Source organism: Castanea sativa, chromosome 12 (assembly GCF_040712315.1).
Source record: "Castanea sativa cultivar Marrone di Chiusa Pesio chromosome 12, ASM4071231v1".
Lineage (NCBI taxonomy): Eukaryota > Viridiplantae > Streptophyta > Magnoliopsida > Fagales > Fagaceae > Castanea > Castanea sativa.
The window spans coordinates 30,550,558-30,567,992 of NC_134024.1; the positions used below are offsets into that span (position 1 = coordinate 30,550,558).

A 17,435-nucleotide genomic window follows, 5' to 3' on the forward strand; every position below is an offset into this window, starting at 1 on the left:
GAGAGAGAATCGGTGTTGCAAGAAATGAGAAAAATAAGAATCAATGCTCAAACTTGTGATTAAGAGGTCGAAACACGCGTGTCATTCCACTAAGCTACTCACTCTATTATGTTTTAAATATACATAAATGAGATAGGTTCAACATAAAGAGTTACACATTTTTTAAACCAGTGGATTTAACTAGATCCAACGGTTAAAAAAAATTATGATTATTACAAATATTATGATTAGAATCTAATTAATTACCCTCATTTATTACCTTCTAAACCTATCTCTAAACCCAAAAAAAGTTTGACTTCTGACTCTCTCTCTTATTTACGTCTTTCTCCCTCTCCTCCACCACCTCCACAGGTTGCCAACAAAAAAAAAAAAAAAGGCGAAACTACATTATTGGTCCCTAAAGTTTACCCTATGTGTGCAATTGGCCCCTCAAGTTTGAAGCGAGCACAATTAGTCCCTTAAGTTTTAAAACTGAGTTGTATTGGTCATTTTACTAACTGTTGTTAATGGTGTTACTTACGTGGCTAACGGAACAATAACTTGGCATTTTTTTAAATGATGTGGCATGTTTTTAGTTAAAAATTAAAAAAAAAAAAGGTTTTCACATTAGATGAAATTGAAAAATCATATTGACTGGATTAAAAACAAATATGATATTTTAAATTCCTATCAACAGTCAACACCTTCCACCAAAACTCAGCCACACTCAACCACCCAAACGCCACCAAATCTAATCCAAACCACCCAAATATGACCTATAGACCCCAAATTCGACCAAAAACCATAGCCACCAACACCACAGCGAACCCATCCCCACCACCACCACCATCAAACCCACACATCCCACAACAAAAAATCAGCCACAAATCAAAAGCAACCACTATCAGCTACCCATAAATCAGCAACAATACCCACAACAAAAAATCAAAGCAAAAAAGGAAACCCCAGCAACCCCACTCCACCACCACTAGTAAACCCACAACCAAAAAAAATAAATCATAGACCCAGTAAACCAGCACCACCACAGACCACCATAGACCCACCACGCAAAATACCCATACCAAACCCACCACCATAGCACCACCGATCTCCACGGAACAAAACCAAGCCACCGATCTTATAGAGAGGGAGAAAGAGAGCAAACCACCGAATCCACAACACTGCCGATCTGAGAGAAAGGGAGAACGTTTGCAAATGCGATACCCATTTGCTTCACAAAAAATGAAAAAAATCAAAACGTATGGGAAGCAAACATTTTCTGTTGATCTGAGAGAGAGGGAAAAAGAAAGAAAGAGTAACGTCTGAGAGAGGGTAAAATCACTTAAGAGTAAGTCTTGGCTAAATTGATAACACACAAGCCCAACGAATTTGTGGTGAAGGAGATGGACTATTAGTTAGCGGAGTGGTTTTCCAGATTTGATTTTTTTTTTATTATAAAAAAAGATCTTGTGATGAAAATTCCATTTGAGTTCTTGTGGCTATCAATCTCTCGCTTCCCCTTCTCTCTCTTCGTTGTGTCTTTGTTAAACAAATATCAAATTTGTTTTTAATCCAGTCAATATGATTTTTCAATTTCATCTAACGTGGAATTTTTTTTTAAATTTTTAATTAAAAACATGCCACATCATTTAAAAAAATGCCAAGTCATAGTTCCGTTAGGTAAGTAACACCATTAACAACAGTTAATAAAATGACCAATACAACTCAGTTTTAAAACTTAAGAGACTAATTGTACTTGCTTCAAACTTGAGGGACCAATTGCGCACACAGGGAAAACTTCAGGACCAATAATGTAGTCTCACTGAAAAAAAAAATCCCACTCATTAACAAGTATATAAAGCAGAAAAGGGGTAGATGAATATTTTTTTACATTTTAAAAGGAGGAATTAGCTATAATTGGGTTAGATTGATAGCCAGCTGGATTGGAGGAAAAGGGCAAAGATGGTTTCCAACTCGTTGAATAATTAATTGAAAGCCTAAAGTAAAAAATATTTCTAGACTTTATCATCAAACAAACTTGAATCCATATATCAGACTAACATGTCTTGTAGTCTCATGCATTTGGTTTTCCCTACTTCAGTGGAAGAGAAACCATTCAACTTCAACTTGAAGTGGAAATTGTATATTCACAATGGCCGACTACAAGATAATACAAGATAGAAGTATATCCCTTTCCTCCATCTCTGTGCAAAGAGAAGGACCCCCAAAACAATATTTGTGTACACGACAAAACATTGCTCTACTGATATGTAAAGAAAACCTTGAGTGGACGATATTTCATATATGGTTGTCAACGTCCCCATTTCGCTCTGCAACTTGTTAATGTAAAACGTCCTCATTTATTCTTTTTTTTTTTCTACCAGCAACCTGTGGACGTGGTTGAGGAGAAATAGAGAAAAACAGTGAGAGAGAAACGCAAATGAGAGAGAGTCAAAAGTCAAACTTTTTTTGGGTTTAGAGATATGTTTAGAAGGTAATAAATAAGGATAATTAATTAGATTCTAATCAGAATATTTGTAATAATTATAGTTTTTTTTAACCGTTAGATCTACTTAAATCCAATGGTTTAAAAAAAGTGTAACTTGAACTTATATATATATCGGTTTCGGGTGAAAAGATCTAGCACCAAAAAATGAAACCAAAATATTTTGATTTCAAAAAATTCAAATCGAAACCGAACTATACCGAAACCAAATAAAAAAATTGGACTCAATTCAGTCGGTTTCAACTAGTTTTTCGGTTTATACATTTTTAGCACACCTCTAGACAAAGCTTTTGAGAAAAATCAATCTTAAATCCAACCTGTCTTTCATTTTATCATATTTGTGACAAAACAGAAAAAAAAAATTTCGAAAAGAATTAGCAATGTTTCTAATATTCGCATCATTGCATGCCTGTAAATTATATATTGTCTCACTTTATATCTCTTTTTTTTTGTAAGAATTCTTGTGGGTTTCTTAGCAGTGGACCATTACAAGAGTTGAATCATAAAAAATTAAACAGACACGGGGATAACCCCGACAGCAATATAACAACAAAAGGAGGCGAAAATAGCAAATTAACCCTCAGTTTCCAACTATATAGTTAGCAGGCCCAGTTTCTAAACTATATAATTTACTAGCGTCTCGAGTCTCAGAGGCTCGATTTATAGCCAGAGGCTCGATTTTGGGCTATAAATCGAGCCTCTGAGACTCGAATTGTCCAGAATGATGTGGCGTTTTGCCCACGTGACCTCCACGTGGAAATCGAGTCTTAGAGACTCGATTTAGGTGATGTGGCTATCTACGTCTGACGTGGTTGGTCCACGTTGTCCACGTGGAAAACAGAAACCGAGTCTCTAAGACTCGATTTCAATTTGGGGTTTATTCAAACTTAACGCCTCTCACCTGTAAACATTCTCCACTCTCACTCACCGAGACAAAGAGCAGACTCCTCCCTCTCACCCACCCTCTCTCTCACACTGAACCTCAGCCTCTCCTCTCTCCCTCGCACAGCCTCTCCTCTCTCCCTCGTGCAGCCTCTCCTCTTTCACTGTTCTCTCACAGTCTCCACTCTCAAGCTCCACATTGATCGCCTTCGCTTGGCCAAAAGATTTCACAAAGCCACAGCATTCGATTCAGACCACGTCTCTCAAAACTCAAAGGAAAGGTGAGTGGCTTTGTCTTCAGTCGCTGTTTGGTTGCCGAGAAACAGTGGGAAAAATCAATGTTTTTTTCTATTTTGGTTTGTGGGTTTGATTTTTTATATTTTTTCAGTTTTGTTTTGCGCTTTGTTCTGTATGGTAGATTCTTTGAGCCTAGTTTTCATGCCGCAGATAAATTTTGATTCATCCACTTTTTACCAAGGGTTTCATGATTGGATATTGAACTCATTTCAATATTGAACTCATTTCATTGATGAAGAATATTTTAATTGTGCCCCAAATAACAAATGTTAGTTCATCCAAGCAGAAAACCAACTGTTATAGAGGTAAAAGGATATGATCCTTTCAACTACACACTAAACCATATTGTATGCCTAAAAAAGACCCTATACAAATGCTTATTCTTTTATAAGCAATCAATCAAATTACAAACATAGGGGAAGACTTAAAAATCCAATACCAACTAATTATAGAGTAAAAAGTTGCTTACAGATACTACATTTAAAACAGTGGAGAAAATCAAACTATGCATTGTTGTGCAGTGATGATGTTAGTGTTTGTTAACTAGGTCTTTGTTAAATTAAATTGTTGATGTTAGGGTTTTGTTAAAGTTGATGATTTAGTGTTTAATTGGATCCATGTTACAGAAAGTTTGATGGCTTTCTTCATGCTAAATTTGATAATGTCAGAAATGATAGTGTTTATTAATGTAATATTGTTGTAGTGTTATTTTTTTTTTATTTGCTAAGTTCTTGCATTGCCTGCATTTACTGTGTTGGGATATTTTATTTGATTCTATTTCAATTATTGACTTTCTTTTACTTTCTTGTGTAGTATGGCTGCTACAAATGCTGGGCGGATTGACTATACACAGCCTGGACCCATTGACACGTCGGTGTTGTCACAGCAGTTGAAGCATCGGTCCGAAGCTATTTGGAATGGGCAGGTAAAACACAACACTAAAGATTTAACTAATGTACATGCATTTGCTGTCATATATTAATCCATGGTTCTGTTCTGTGCAGGATCCAGGGTCCGTTACCTGCCGTAGCCGTAGTTCAGAGTTCTCCAATCGAGAGCCAATGGTTGACGACCGACTCAGGAACATCATCAAGGCAGTTGGTTTGGAGGGACTCCTTTAGGTCCCGGGTAGAGAGATTGACCATGGCCTGATAACGACCTTAGTGGAGCGATGGCAGCCCGAGACTCACACATTCCACATGCCACATGGTGAGGTCACCATCACATTGCAGGATGTGGAGGTTCTTCTCAGGCTTCCTGTTGATAGTGACGCTATAACAGGGAGCACGCAGAAAACTTGGGTGGATGTGTGCCGGGACTTCCTTGGCTTTCAACCTAGAAATGAAGGCAACCATAAGCAACTTACTGGCCAGAGGATTCTCATCAACCGGCTTTTGGAGCAAGTTGCTAATCCATTGCCACCTAATGCTGAAGAGGATCAGCTGCATAAGTACGCACGATGCTACATCCTAGCACTACTGGGGGACACAATTTTCATGGACAAATCCGGCGATAGGGTGCATCTAATGTGGGTGCAGCAGTTGGAAGACCTTCGCAACCCATGAAGGTACAGTTGGGGAAGTGCTTGCCTTGCATGGTTGTACCAAGAGCTATGCAGGGCAAGCGAGGACACCAGTCAGATTGGTGGGTGCTTACTGTTGGTCCATTATTGGGCATGGGCTAGGTTCCCCTATTTGTGTCCAGCAGTTGAGCATGGCCCGCCAATGGGTGCTTATGATCCTCCAGTGCGTGGTTCATTGTCCCTGAAGTAAGTTTCTACCTCATGCACGTCATATACATTATGTGATCATTACCTAAGCCCACAATCATGTAACTTAATTTTATTTATTTATTTTAAAGGCTTCTAGCAATTTTTTATGTGAACATAATAAAATTTTTAAACTGAGGTTCAATATATATGATTACGTTAATATACTCTAATTTTGTGACTGTCATGTGGCTTGAACGTGCTTTGTTTTTTATACGGACTGTTTCTTATTCTAGTGATATTATTAATTAAGTAAATATCTATAACGTACATCTCAATATTTATATGTGATTATATTATAGTTTTAACATTGGAATTATCTTAGTAGGAAAGTTGTAGATATTGATCCATTGTTCTTGATTGTAGGTGGTTGTGGATTCCAAACAAGAAAAATAGGCCCGCCCACATCTTCAGGGACAGGTATCGCTAGCAAATAGCTTCAATGTTGCCAGCCCAGGTATGAAAATGCATTGTTTTACATGTTTAGGAACAAGATATAGGTTTGGTGAGCTTTGAATTATAAACATTGTTGTCTAATGTGTTGTGTACTTGTTTTATGGCTGTTGTAGGTGGTGTGGCAGCCATATGAAGCTGAGTTAGAGGACCTTCCGCCGTGGTGCGTTGCAGGGAGGGCCGTGTGGACGGCAACGGTGCCGCTTGTATGTTTCCACCTAGTAGAAAAACATACACCGGATCGTGTCGTTCGTCAATTTGGGATGATCCAAGAAATTCCCGCGATGTTGACACTGACACAGTGCTTCATGACATTGATTTGAGGGGGAAGGTCGGTGTTGATTGGACGAGAAAACATGCTGTGCATATCGATGAGTGGGGTAATCGCCTTCAACGGCGTTGTGAAGCAGTACTTGGTGATATGCCTCCACAGCACGAGTATGGTCGCTGGAGACTTGCACCACTTTCAACATATGGCGTTGATTTCGTGGTTAACTGTCTTGAGGCATCTTCAAAGAGTTATGGTCTCTTTTTTTTTGCTATCATAAAATGTATTGGTGTACCTAATTAATAGCCTGTGATGTTGTTGTTGTATTGGTGCAAGAGTCTCCAAATAAATGATGGATACAATTTTCAGATACCTATGCTATTTATGTTGTAACTTCTTGAGTTACATCAGCCTTCAATCCAATTCAAGTACTTAACTTAGGCCAACTTCCAATTAATATATGCATGATTTTATTTATACAAAAATCTAGATTCTTCTGTTGATAATAAGCCATGTATAAGGCCAGTAGCGTGCCTATGATATAAGGTGGTTTGTAAGAGGGAAAAATTTAAAAATTGAAACTAAACTATTTAATTCCAGAAGTTGGAATTAAACATTAAAGATTAGCTTCATTTTTGTTATTTTATAGTGTTCGGGAATTAGTTATCGAATTTGGAAAATAATAATAATAATTCCTTTTAGCACAATGAGAAAAAAAAAAAAAGCCAGTATAAATCGAGCCTTTGAAACTTTATTTCCACAGGAAATCGAGTTTCAAAGGCTCGATTTCCTTTTCAATCCCTTCAGAGGAAATCGAGTTTAAAAGGCTCGATTTTTGCTTTAGTGGGTTTCTCAAAAATATGGTGGAAATCGAGTCTATGAAACTTTATTTCCACAGAAATCGAGTTTCAAAGGCTCGATTTCCTTCTCACTCCCTTCAGAGGAAATCGAGTTTAAAAGGCTCGATTTTTGCTTCAGTGGGTTCTCAAAAATATAGTGGAAATCGAGTCTTTGAAACTTTATTTCCACAGAAATCGAGTTTCAAAGGCTCGATTTCCTTCTCACTCGCTTCATACTGGTCTTTATTTACGTATATGCCATCCAATGTAAATCGAGTTTCAAAGACTCGATTTCTAGTGCCAAGCCTTTTTTTTTTTTTTTTTGGCAGTTACTCCTGCAGCAGTAAACCAGAACTAGTTTTCCCTTCCCCTGCAGCAGTAAACTAGATCCAGAACACATCACATGGGCAGTAAACAACTAGATGCAAGCATATGATACCAATCAAAGGGAGAGTACATCAGAACCAAACAACCGGATTAAAACAGTTACTATTCATAGGCATATTATAGTTGCCAAAGTAGTTGCTACTAATGCGAAAGTAATATCATTGCTGGCATTATAGGCAACAGCTTTACAACGCAACTAATGTAACGAGTACAATGGGTAGCAAATAGTTCAATTACAACAACATTCGGCAATAAACTTGTCAACAGAAGATAATAACTAACTGAAATTAACATAGTGTACATTCGGCAACAACATTCAGCAATAAACAAAATAACACTTGTAGATAACCACAACTTTCAGCAACAACATTCAACACTTGTCCATATAGAAGATAACCACAAGTCCCACATACATTGTGAAAGCTTCAATCGAGTCTCCGCTCGCCTGATTAGATGAAAATACAGTCATTAGTTTCCAAATGCAAAGAACAAAAACCAAATGAAATAGTATGCATATTATATAAAAACAATGAGGGCACTTGCCTAGTTTGTAGCACTACCACTTGTCGAAGCCCCACGGGAATTGGGACAGCTTCTGCGGTTATGCCCTTCTTGATGACACACTCCACATCGCTGCCTCGGTTGAATCTCCCTCAAGTCCGGATCTTCCCTCCGGCTTCCCCGTTCTCGTCGTACCTCGTCCATTTCATTCCTTATTCTTGAGGCCACAGGACGACCTTTGGCCCGCAATAGCTGTGGGTCAGGCACCCACCGTGGTCCGCGAACGTCCCTCCACAATGACTCTGACTTTGGCACCACAAAATGATGTGAATATGTGTGAATGAAATTGTTCAAACTGTAACATGGGTCAATATAGCTGGTCGCATCGAGGTGCAGACCTTGAAGAACTTTAATTACATGTGAACAAGGGATCTTCAAGTTTTGCCACTTTCCGCAACCACATATTCTATCAAATACGTGCACTTCATGACTGTGGTTTCCCCCTCCACCTCTATGGTTGTTGTACGGGGTAAGCACTTGATATACACCAGTTTCATGATTAAAATTCCTCACAGTGTGGCTTGGGGTTTTCTGCGCATTTTTGTTATAGATCTCCATTGCATAATCACTCCACACCTTACCTCGAGAGAGATCTTCCGTAATTTTTTTATGTCGATCATGGAAATATGCAACAAGTTTGGACCAAGTGAACTCAACCATTGCCGCAATGGGCAAACCGCGGGCACCTTTAAGTACCCCATTAAAGCACTCAGAGATATTGATTGTCATTGCCCCGTAACGTCTTCCACCATCATGTGACTAGGTCCATTTGTCCAGATCCTCACTGATTAAATATGTGTATGGCATACAGCGTGCAACATGGCGAGCAGTAGGGTCTACACCCCTCAGTAAATTAATCTCGGCCTCCTTAATGATTTGCATTATGGATTCAAATTTAGCTTTATGGGTCGCATATCCAGCTTTCAAGGCCAATGCCTTTAGAATCGGGTCATCAAAGCGTCTGTTGAAGTTGCTAGCAACATGTCGAAGGCAATATCGGTGATATACCTGTTTTGTTCCGTCCCTCCCTCTAGGCCACTGTCGAATGGCGTTTTTGATACCTTTATGTCGGTCAGAAATAATGCAAATGTCGTTGGCAGGTATAACATGCTCAATCGAAGCCCTGAGACACTCTAAAAACCACCCCAACTAGCCTCTGACTCCTTATCCACAACAGCAAAGGCAAGAGGCAAAACCTTTTGGTTGGCATCAGTTGCCATTGCAATCATCAAAACCCCTTTGTATTTACCATACAAATGAGTCCCATCAATACTGATCACTGGCCTACAATATCGGAATGCAGCAATGCATGGAGCAAATGCCCAATATACATAGCGCAGTAATGCAGAATTCTTGTATGGCCTAGGTATGGTGTGATAATTGTACTGGGTACCCAAATCCTGATCCAAGTATGCCAACAACAACAACTTTCGCAACCTTTGGTAAGACTCCTCCCAATCCCCAAATATCTTAGCAATTGCCTTTTGTTTTGCGTCTCATACTTTATAGTAAGAAAGCTCATGTTTATACTTAGTATGTATGATGTCCCAGAGATTTTGTATATGAGCAGTTTGATTTTGTCGCAATTTTCCCACAATTTCTAATGCAACAAAATTAGAATTCATCATTTTACCGTCTTTTCGCAGGCCAAAGAGTATACAAGTGTGTGGACCCACATAAGACGTGATCATCCATAGACCATTAAGTTTAACCTTCATGAATGCCCTAACGTACCACTTGCAGTTGTCGTCAATGCATGCAGCGCACAATTTAGTTTTGGTCGACCTCTGGATTATAAAATTTCTATTATCATTTGCTGTGTATATTATCAATGCACGCTTCACCGCCTCTTTGTTTGCAAAAGTCAACCCTTTATGAAAATGCATCCCATCTTCCCAAGTAGAAACAAATGGTATCTGAAAACGTGAAGGATCAACCATATTTTCCCAAGTATTTGCGTAAAATGAGTCAGCAGGAGGTCTGTAGGCAGTAGTCGTATTTGTATCATGCTGGATGCCAATATTATCATCTGCATCACCTTCATCATGGTACTCCATATTTTCCTCTTCAAAATTGGGAACAACTTCATGGTCATCCATATCGTTCTCAAAGTCGCCTCGCTCAATCCTCTCTTCGTATTCATCCACGTCATCAATATTTTCACCATCATTCGCGGCATGATCTTCGTTTTTGTCTTCCTCCACTAAATGTGTCTCACTAGGATGGAGGGGTTCACTAGTATTGGCAACATGATCTTGAGATGGGAGCGTATAACCTCCCATTGTATACCCTCCCATTGTAGTACATCCATCATCTAGGGCTGTAAATTGTAAAGCCGTAGTTGTTTGTTGCACCACCTCAGTATCAACTTCTACAAGCGGCTCCGAACTTACGTACAACTCAGCAGCATTTACTTGGGGCATTTTTTGGATCCTATTAAACATCATCTTTACATGTTTGTCTTCTTTGATCGCCATATACCCATATTTTATCCGTTCATGAAGGACTTCTTGTAGGTAACAATAAATAATCTTGATGTCATACCAAGCAGGGTTCAAATTCAATGAGTGCATTATTTTCCTCTTCAAATCATCCAACGTCTTCAACTTACGACGTATCATCATGTAGTAGCATTCAATACCCAGCCCTCTAAATAGGAATCCGTCAATCTCTCCAGGATTATCAAGGGGTCTACCATAGTATACATTTATATCAATATTTTTCAGAGATTGTGAACCTATTAGAGAGTAAAGTATAATATGTTAGTGACATATATTTATCTCTTTTATTTAACATCAATTACAAAACCTTGAATATCTACTCAAACTACAAAAATTACTACTTCTCACCCCACAATTGCATATACTCACCCCACATCACATACAAATACACTCAATCATTATCATTTCGTACTTAAACAAATAAAAAAACTAAAGACAAAACTCACCCCATTACAAAATTTCAACTCAGTTATAACAAAAATATAGATAAAAATATCAAACCAAACAACAAAAGTCATGAGGATGTGCAAATGAATGAGTGCAATTATGTAACGTCATCATTCCAGTGCAAGAAAATTCATGGCATACCCTATTACACTACTATTAATGAAATAACATAGAGAAGGGTTCATCAGTCAAAAAAAAAAAAAAAACACTAACGTAAATATGATCATGAGCAATCAAAATTAGAAATATCATCTAATTTCAAAATCAAGATATTAATATACAGTTAAATATACCAGCTGTGATATACAAACTCAAGTTTAATACAAATTATGGAGAAAATGAAGCAAATAAATTCACCGAAAGCTAGCAAAAAGACTTCCTACATCATGAATAATATATATATATATATATATATATGAATAAATATATATATATATATATATATTTATATCTTTCTCCTCACTTTCTAAAATATATATATATATAAATATATGTATAAATATAAATATATGTATAAATATATATATATATATATAAAGTGATATGTATATAAATATATATATGTATATAAATATATATATGTATATAAATATATATAGATATATATATATATATATATATAAATATATATATGTAAAAATATTTATATATATAGTGGTTAATACAAACAAATAACAAATAATCAGGAAATCTTATGATAAATTCAATGCAATCAACACTTTCTAAAGCACTTATATACACTAAACAACTAACTAGAGAGTGAGGAGACCCTTACCTGACATGAGAGTGAAGAGTGGAGTAATGTCTGTGTGAGAGTTGAGAGAGGAGTAATGTCTGTGTGAGAGTTGAGAGAGGAACAATGTTTGCTGAATGTGTATGAGATGGTTTTGCTTTGCTGGACATTTATTGAATATGGGATGGTTTTGCTTTTCTGATGAAATATGGAGAGATTAATGCCTTCTTTTTGTAAAGACATGGAGACCATCCTTCTTTTTCTGAACATTCACGAGAGCTAGACACATTCTGAAGATTCCCCAGAGACCCAGAGACAGCTACAGCTACAGATGGGGACATGGAAGTGACAGATGGGACTTCTGACTGGGGGGAGAGTGTAGCTAGAAATAGAGTTTCTGAGACTCGGTTTTCCTTTAAGGAAACCGAGTCTCTAACACTCGAGATCTAAGTGGCGTCTACGTGGACTCTTCGCTAAGAATCGAGTCTCTAATACTCGGTTTAAAACTCGAGTATTAGAGACTTGATTTCCAGGTGGAGGCCACGTGGGAAAAACGCCAGATCATACTGGAAAATCCGAGTCTCAGAGACTCGAGTTATAGTCCCAAACTCGAGCCTCTGAGCCTCGAGATGCTAGTAAATTATATATTTTGAAAATCGGGCCTGCTAACTATATAGTTGAAAACTGAGGGTTAGTTTGCTATTTTCTCCACAAAAGGAAGAAGAAAACATCATAGGAAATGACAATATAGCACAAACAGAAGCCATAGCAGTAGCAGCAAAGAGGAGAAAGAAGAAATAGTATTTTTTATTTTATTTTATACAAGATAAAATTTATACTATATCCTAATCTAAGTGTATATTTGTGTGAAACTTTATCTTAAAGATTTGAACCCCGACCGTTACCTCCACACCCCACAAGCACTTATACCTGTAAAGTAACCACTGCATTAGGTGCAAAAATAGTATGCTAATGCTTGATTCAGTTTATACATTATTACGTCATCCCTTGCCTCTCCCTCTTTAATATAAACAGTATATTGTAATTAGTGAAGATAGGCGTAGTTTTTTCTTCCTCGCCTCTCCCTCTTTAATATAAACAGTATATTGTAATTAGTGAAAATAGGCGTACTTTTTTCTTCCTCTTCATTATGTATTATGATAGCAATTCTGATTACCCAGCACATTGGTAAAATATTTTGCTTGAATAAGTAACTTCTATATCTCGAAGCAATTAAAAAGAAATAAGAACAAATTTCTATTTTCTCATGGAATTAGTACTCGTAGTTATCACTAGTTTCTTCCTTGAATATATATGATTCCGAATACCTTCCTCTTTATGTTAACTATTTGTTAACAAACTGTTTGTTGGTAACTCTGAGAATAATTACTCCCCCCCATCCCTTAATAACTAAGAGACTATATATACAACACGTACATTTAGTGAGAATTTACAGAGAGCAAGAAGAGAATGCGTGACTTGTTAGACCTATCTTATCAGACTTAAGGCAACTGAGTCTTCAGAATAATTTGAGTACTTTGTCGTAATCTGAAGTTAACAGAATTCACTGCCTTTCAAGATCAGTAGAAAACTAGAAATTATCAGTGCTTAGTACGAAAGGTTATATCTTTTTCCTCCGAGTTCTTTTGGCAACCTGAAATAAGCAAAACAAGTATCAAAACACAACAATGCAGTAAATTCATATGCAGTGGGATAACAAAAGAAATACAAATAAAAAGATCTAAATCATCTGAAATCTAGATTTGCCAGAGAGCCACATGAGCCGCACAGAAAACATATAGAGGTAGATTTGAGGTACTTCTGCCCTTTTCTAAGGTAAAAAATTACTCTCTGTAGCACAAATATCCATTCAGAAATCCATCTCCACAGATACAATAAGCTAATAGTAAAACACAAATGAAAACAATTTAAAAAAAAAAAAAAAAAACTTTAAGTAGAATGTTCTTCAAAATAAAAGTACTAAATATATTGAGGAAAAATATACACTTGGTTCCTCAAATTTGGGTCAGGTTTTATTTTTGTCATTGAAATTTAAGTTCATTGTGTCACTGTACCTAGGTGGTTTTTTTTTTTGGTGGCATTGACCCATGACAACTCGGCAGCACAAGTGATGCCCCAAAATGCCCTACCAAGATGGCATGTTAAATTACAAATTATTATCATTTGTGACAAAAGCTTTTTATTAGTGACAAGCTTTCAAAACCTTAAATTTCTCCACAAAAAAAAAAAACTTTCAAAACTTTACTCGGCTTTGATTTCCTTAATCTAAGAGCACAATTATATATTAATAAAATGGGGAAAAAGTGGCAGGGCTTACAGCATCCTCATGCAGATTGATAACTTCTGATGCCAATGTATCTTTAGAAGCTTTCCTTCCCCTCTTTACTTTTGCTGCACCCAGATTATACAAATGTATCCATAAAATAATATTACCAGCTATGTGAAGGATCTAGAGTGCATTGGATGCACAAAAGGACAAAAAAAGGGTATAATTTATCGCCAAATAAAAATTACTATACAACAAAAAGGACAACAAAGCCTTTGTCCTATAACTATGGGATTGGTTACAGATCCTCAGCAGACAAATTTCTATACAACTTCATATATGTACTCTAAATTCTTGGTTTGTGTCAGTCTATGCACCCTTGAAGGATTTGAACAGGCATCTAAACAGAAAAGTCGTGGCATATGTTTGAAAGATTGGAGATGTCACTAAACCAAATGTAAAATAAAATGACCTAATCAGTTTGATGATCAAAGCATATTTTAAACTAGAGCTGAAGAAAATACAAGACTATATATATAAAATAGAGAAAAGTACTACCAAATAGCATATACCAATTCAAATGCCAACAAAATCTCCTCTTGCCACAAATTGAATTTGTAAACTACGTGAGATCAATAAAAATCCTAAGAAAAATTAAAAATCTACGTTAAGGCAGAAGAGAAAAAGAAATTGAGAACTTGCAACTCTAATTAGACAAATGTACAGAACATTACCAGGCAAAAGATCAGTTCTGTTAGACAACTTCCCACATTCCTCACTTGGTAAGACTTTTTGCTGTTGGGGGGCGGCAACACCTCCACTATTACCAATAGTTCCCTTTAGACCACTGAAAAATATGTTCCCCACAATGCACCATGCAATGTCAGCTTACACCAACAACATTCCTTCAGGTAAAAAACTAAACCAAGCATTGCAAACAGATCCACAGTTCTGTTAAGGGAAAAAGTACTCAAGAACACAGAAACTTGAACAGAGAGGCACCAGTTACCAAGCCTGGCGCTGACAAATATATGATAATATTATATAAACCATGATGGGCAGCAATCTATAAGTTGACAGGGTTTGTCATTGCATAGATGCGCATATGTTGCAGTCTAGACCTAACAGTAATTTGTGGGCCTACTTCAGGTTGAAAATATAAATTAACTTAGTTCTTTCACACGTAGACATTTCTATTGTCCATGAAATAAAAGTAAAGACATCCCATTCAACTTCATGGATCCTAGCAAAATAAAGGTTTATGCATGTCTACCCATATCTAGATCAACTTGAAACCTAGAACCCCCCATCCCCCCAGCCCAAAACAAAAGACACACACAGTCACAAAAAAAAACCCTAACAAATAATTGTACATCATTCAAATAGACTTATCAGCAACTCACCGGTGTTGCAATTGAAAGGAGTTTGACTCCTCTGCCAAGACAAGCTCCTAGAAGGGAAAAGTCAACATAGGAAATATGTAAGGGATCTTTACAAACAAGTGGAAATAATCTTCAGGTTAAACTGTAATATTGGACACAATATGAAAGCAAAAGGTAGCATTGCCAAACCAAATATTGCAAATATTATTTATAATCCACGGACTTTAAAGAATATTAAAAAAATAAATTGGGTTCGTTTGAAAAAACAACACCAAATGAATGAAGAAATTTCATCAATAGAATAGGGTATTACAAAGTCATAGCATATTAAATTTTCAGTGTCCATATATAATGATCTGAGACGTTAGGTTTGCTCAATTTGTTTGAAACTGCAAAGGTGTGCAAGTAATTTGGGTTAAGACAATCCAATAAATTTCAATTTTGGTATTATTTGTTTCCCTATTAACTCTGAATCTTTTTATAGAGGCAAGCATATTGAAACCAAACTCATTACTCAGAACTGAGACACAATCCACCAAAATTATATCTAAAACTGAATTTCATGAAGTTGGAGACAGACATGCTCATCAATCATCAGAGCTTTCAAAAAACTGGAACTTCACAACAACTCTGAGTCCCATGCCCAAGTCCCTGTTTGCAAGCCCATCAAAGAATCATGGTAGTTTACTCTTACCCTTTCCACCAGCAGACCATTGCTTATTGTCTCCCAGCTCTCACTTTCCAAGCTTAATACTTCAACCTCACCACTATCATATGTGATCTGACAAGTTAATAGATGCATTAGGTTACAAAAACTTAAGTGGAAAATGGGATAAAATAATAAACTAAATCTGAGATATAAAAGGAAATGAGTCAGCTGCTAATGCGTACATGATAAAGAGAGGAAAAAGAAGGAAGATAATGCATGTATTAAGTACCATAGCAAATTAAAAACAATGACAATATATTAAAACACTTATGTATTTTAATATTTGTCACTCAAACAGAAAACAACCTTTAGTTATTGAGAAAATAGATAAAGGATAAACCACATAAAAAATAAATTTTAAAATACAACAAAGCTACTTAATCTTTTCTAGAATACACTTCTGTGCAAATGTGTAATCTGTTTCTCAATATTTTGATACCTCAGTTTTTTTTTTTTTGGTGGGGGGGGGGGGGGGGTGGATGTGGTGTTTACATAAGCTATTTACCCAACTGCACCATACACAATATCATCAGAACAAAGAATCCTAAACCTTATAACCTTCTAGAATGTCTACTTGCTATAACCTACTAATCTCCAGGATAATATGGTACTGACTAACTTAGCTGTCATTCTCTCAACTAAAATATCCTGTCCCTTAAACATTCACCATTTCCTATCCTTGCAAATAATCAGCATAAGGCATAATGGAACCACATTCAAAATTATATTCTGAAACAAGCTTGGTTTCCTCCTCCAACATTGAAAACAACCCATAAACTTTTTCTTTTATAAGTTTGAAACAACCCACCCACTGATTTTGGCATTTACTTATCTCACACCAAATACTGCGAACACAAAAGTTCATAGTTCCAAAGGAACTTAATAGTGAAGTAATAAATGATCCACTATTTCGCTACTATGTTTACACATATAACACAACATCCAAACACCATCACCATTCTCTGTTTACTTAGGTTATCCACTATTAAAATCTTTCCCCACAGGCCACACCACAGTCCAAGCAAAAAGAGATACCTGTGGGGGTGTGCTCATATCCATACGAATTGCCAAGGGACACCTGGTTTCCATTCCCCTCTAAAAGCTGCATAGTACAAGTGGACTGTGAAAGAGCTCTTTCTATTTAACTTCCAGAATAACTTATCTACCAACAAGATTTTAAGTTCAATCACTGTTTTTTTCTCCACTCAAACCAGTCTGTCAGCTCTAGATCTTTTACTTAAAACTGATTTAAGATTGGCGTATCTACCTAAAAATACTATTGCTATGTTTATTGTTTAATCGAAGAAACAAATTTAGGCAAAATATGCACTACCTCATACGTGTATATAATAAAAAGTAGCTGTAACTTGAATCCTAGAGAACAGTGATACTGATACAAGATACGCACATGAGATACAATACAGAAATCAATATGC

At 36.6% G+C, this 17,435-nt stretch overlaps 3 protein-coding genes across 4 annotated transcripts in view; 1 reads left to right on the forward strand and 2 right to left on the reverse strand.

Annotated features, from left to right (window-relative positions):
- Positions 1–4,863: 4,863 nt before the first annotated feature.
- Positions 4,864–6,032, forward strand: LOC142620510 (serine/threonine-protein phosphatase 7 long form homolog). The gene is made up of 4 exons (XM_075793872.1): positions 4,864–5,192; positions 5,283–5,432; positions 5,799–5,852; positions 6,002–6,032. Exons 1-4 carry the CDS (start codon positions 4,864–4,866, stop codon positions 6,030–6,032), a joined length of 564 nt encoding a protein of 187 aa, XP_075649987.1.
- Positions 6,033–7,922: 1,890 nt separating this feature from the next.
- On the reverse strand, positions 7,923–8,669 carry LOC142620511 (uncharacterized). The gene has a single exon (XM_075793873.1). It carries the CDS (start codon positions 8,667–8,669, stop codon positions 7,923–7,925), a length of 747 nt encoding a protein of 248 aa, XP_075649988.1.
- A 4,192-nt stretch (positions 8,670–12,861) lies between these two features.
- Positions 12,862–17,435, reverse strand: part of LOC142619650 (sister chromatid cohesion protein PDS5 homolog B) — a 35,144-nt gene continuing 30,570 nt past the window's right edge. For both annotated transcript variants that reach the window (XM_075792853.1, XM_075792852.1), the window contains 5 exons: positions 15,985–16,071; positions 15,312–15,358; positions 14,643–14,755; positions 13,960–14,033; positions 12,862–13,275 (listed from right to left, as the gene is read on the reverse strand). In XM_075792853.1, the coding sequence (XP_075648968.1) occupies positions 13,243–13,275; positions 13,960–14,033; positions 14,643–14,755; positions 15,312–15,358; positions 15,985–16,071 (354 nt within the window). In that variant the 3' untranslated portion in view covers positions 12,862–13,242. The remainder of the gene's footprint in view (positions 13,276–13,959; positions 14,034–14,642; positions 14,756–15,311; positions 15,359–15,984; positions 16,072–17,435) is intronic.

Bases quoted from the DNA above. Each gene is read 5' to 3' on its own strand.
- LOC142620510 (XM_075793872.1), top strand. From the start codon at position 4,864: ATGCCACATGGTGAGGTCACCATCACATTGCAGGATGTGGAGGTTCTT. The intron at 5,433-5,798 runs GTAAGTTTCTAC...TCTTGATTGTAG, and splicing joins CGTGGTTCATTGTCCCTGAA to GTGGTTGTGGATTCCAAACA. The intron at 5,853-6,001 runs GTATCGCTAGCA...TGGCTGTTGTAG, and splicing joins GCCCACATCTTCAGGGACAG to GTGGTGTGGCAGCCATATGA.
- LOC142620511 (XM_075793873.1), bottom strand. From the start codon at position 8,669: ATGACAATCAATATCTCTGAGTGCTTTAATGGGGTACTTAAAGGTGCC.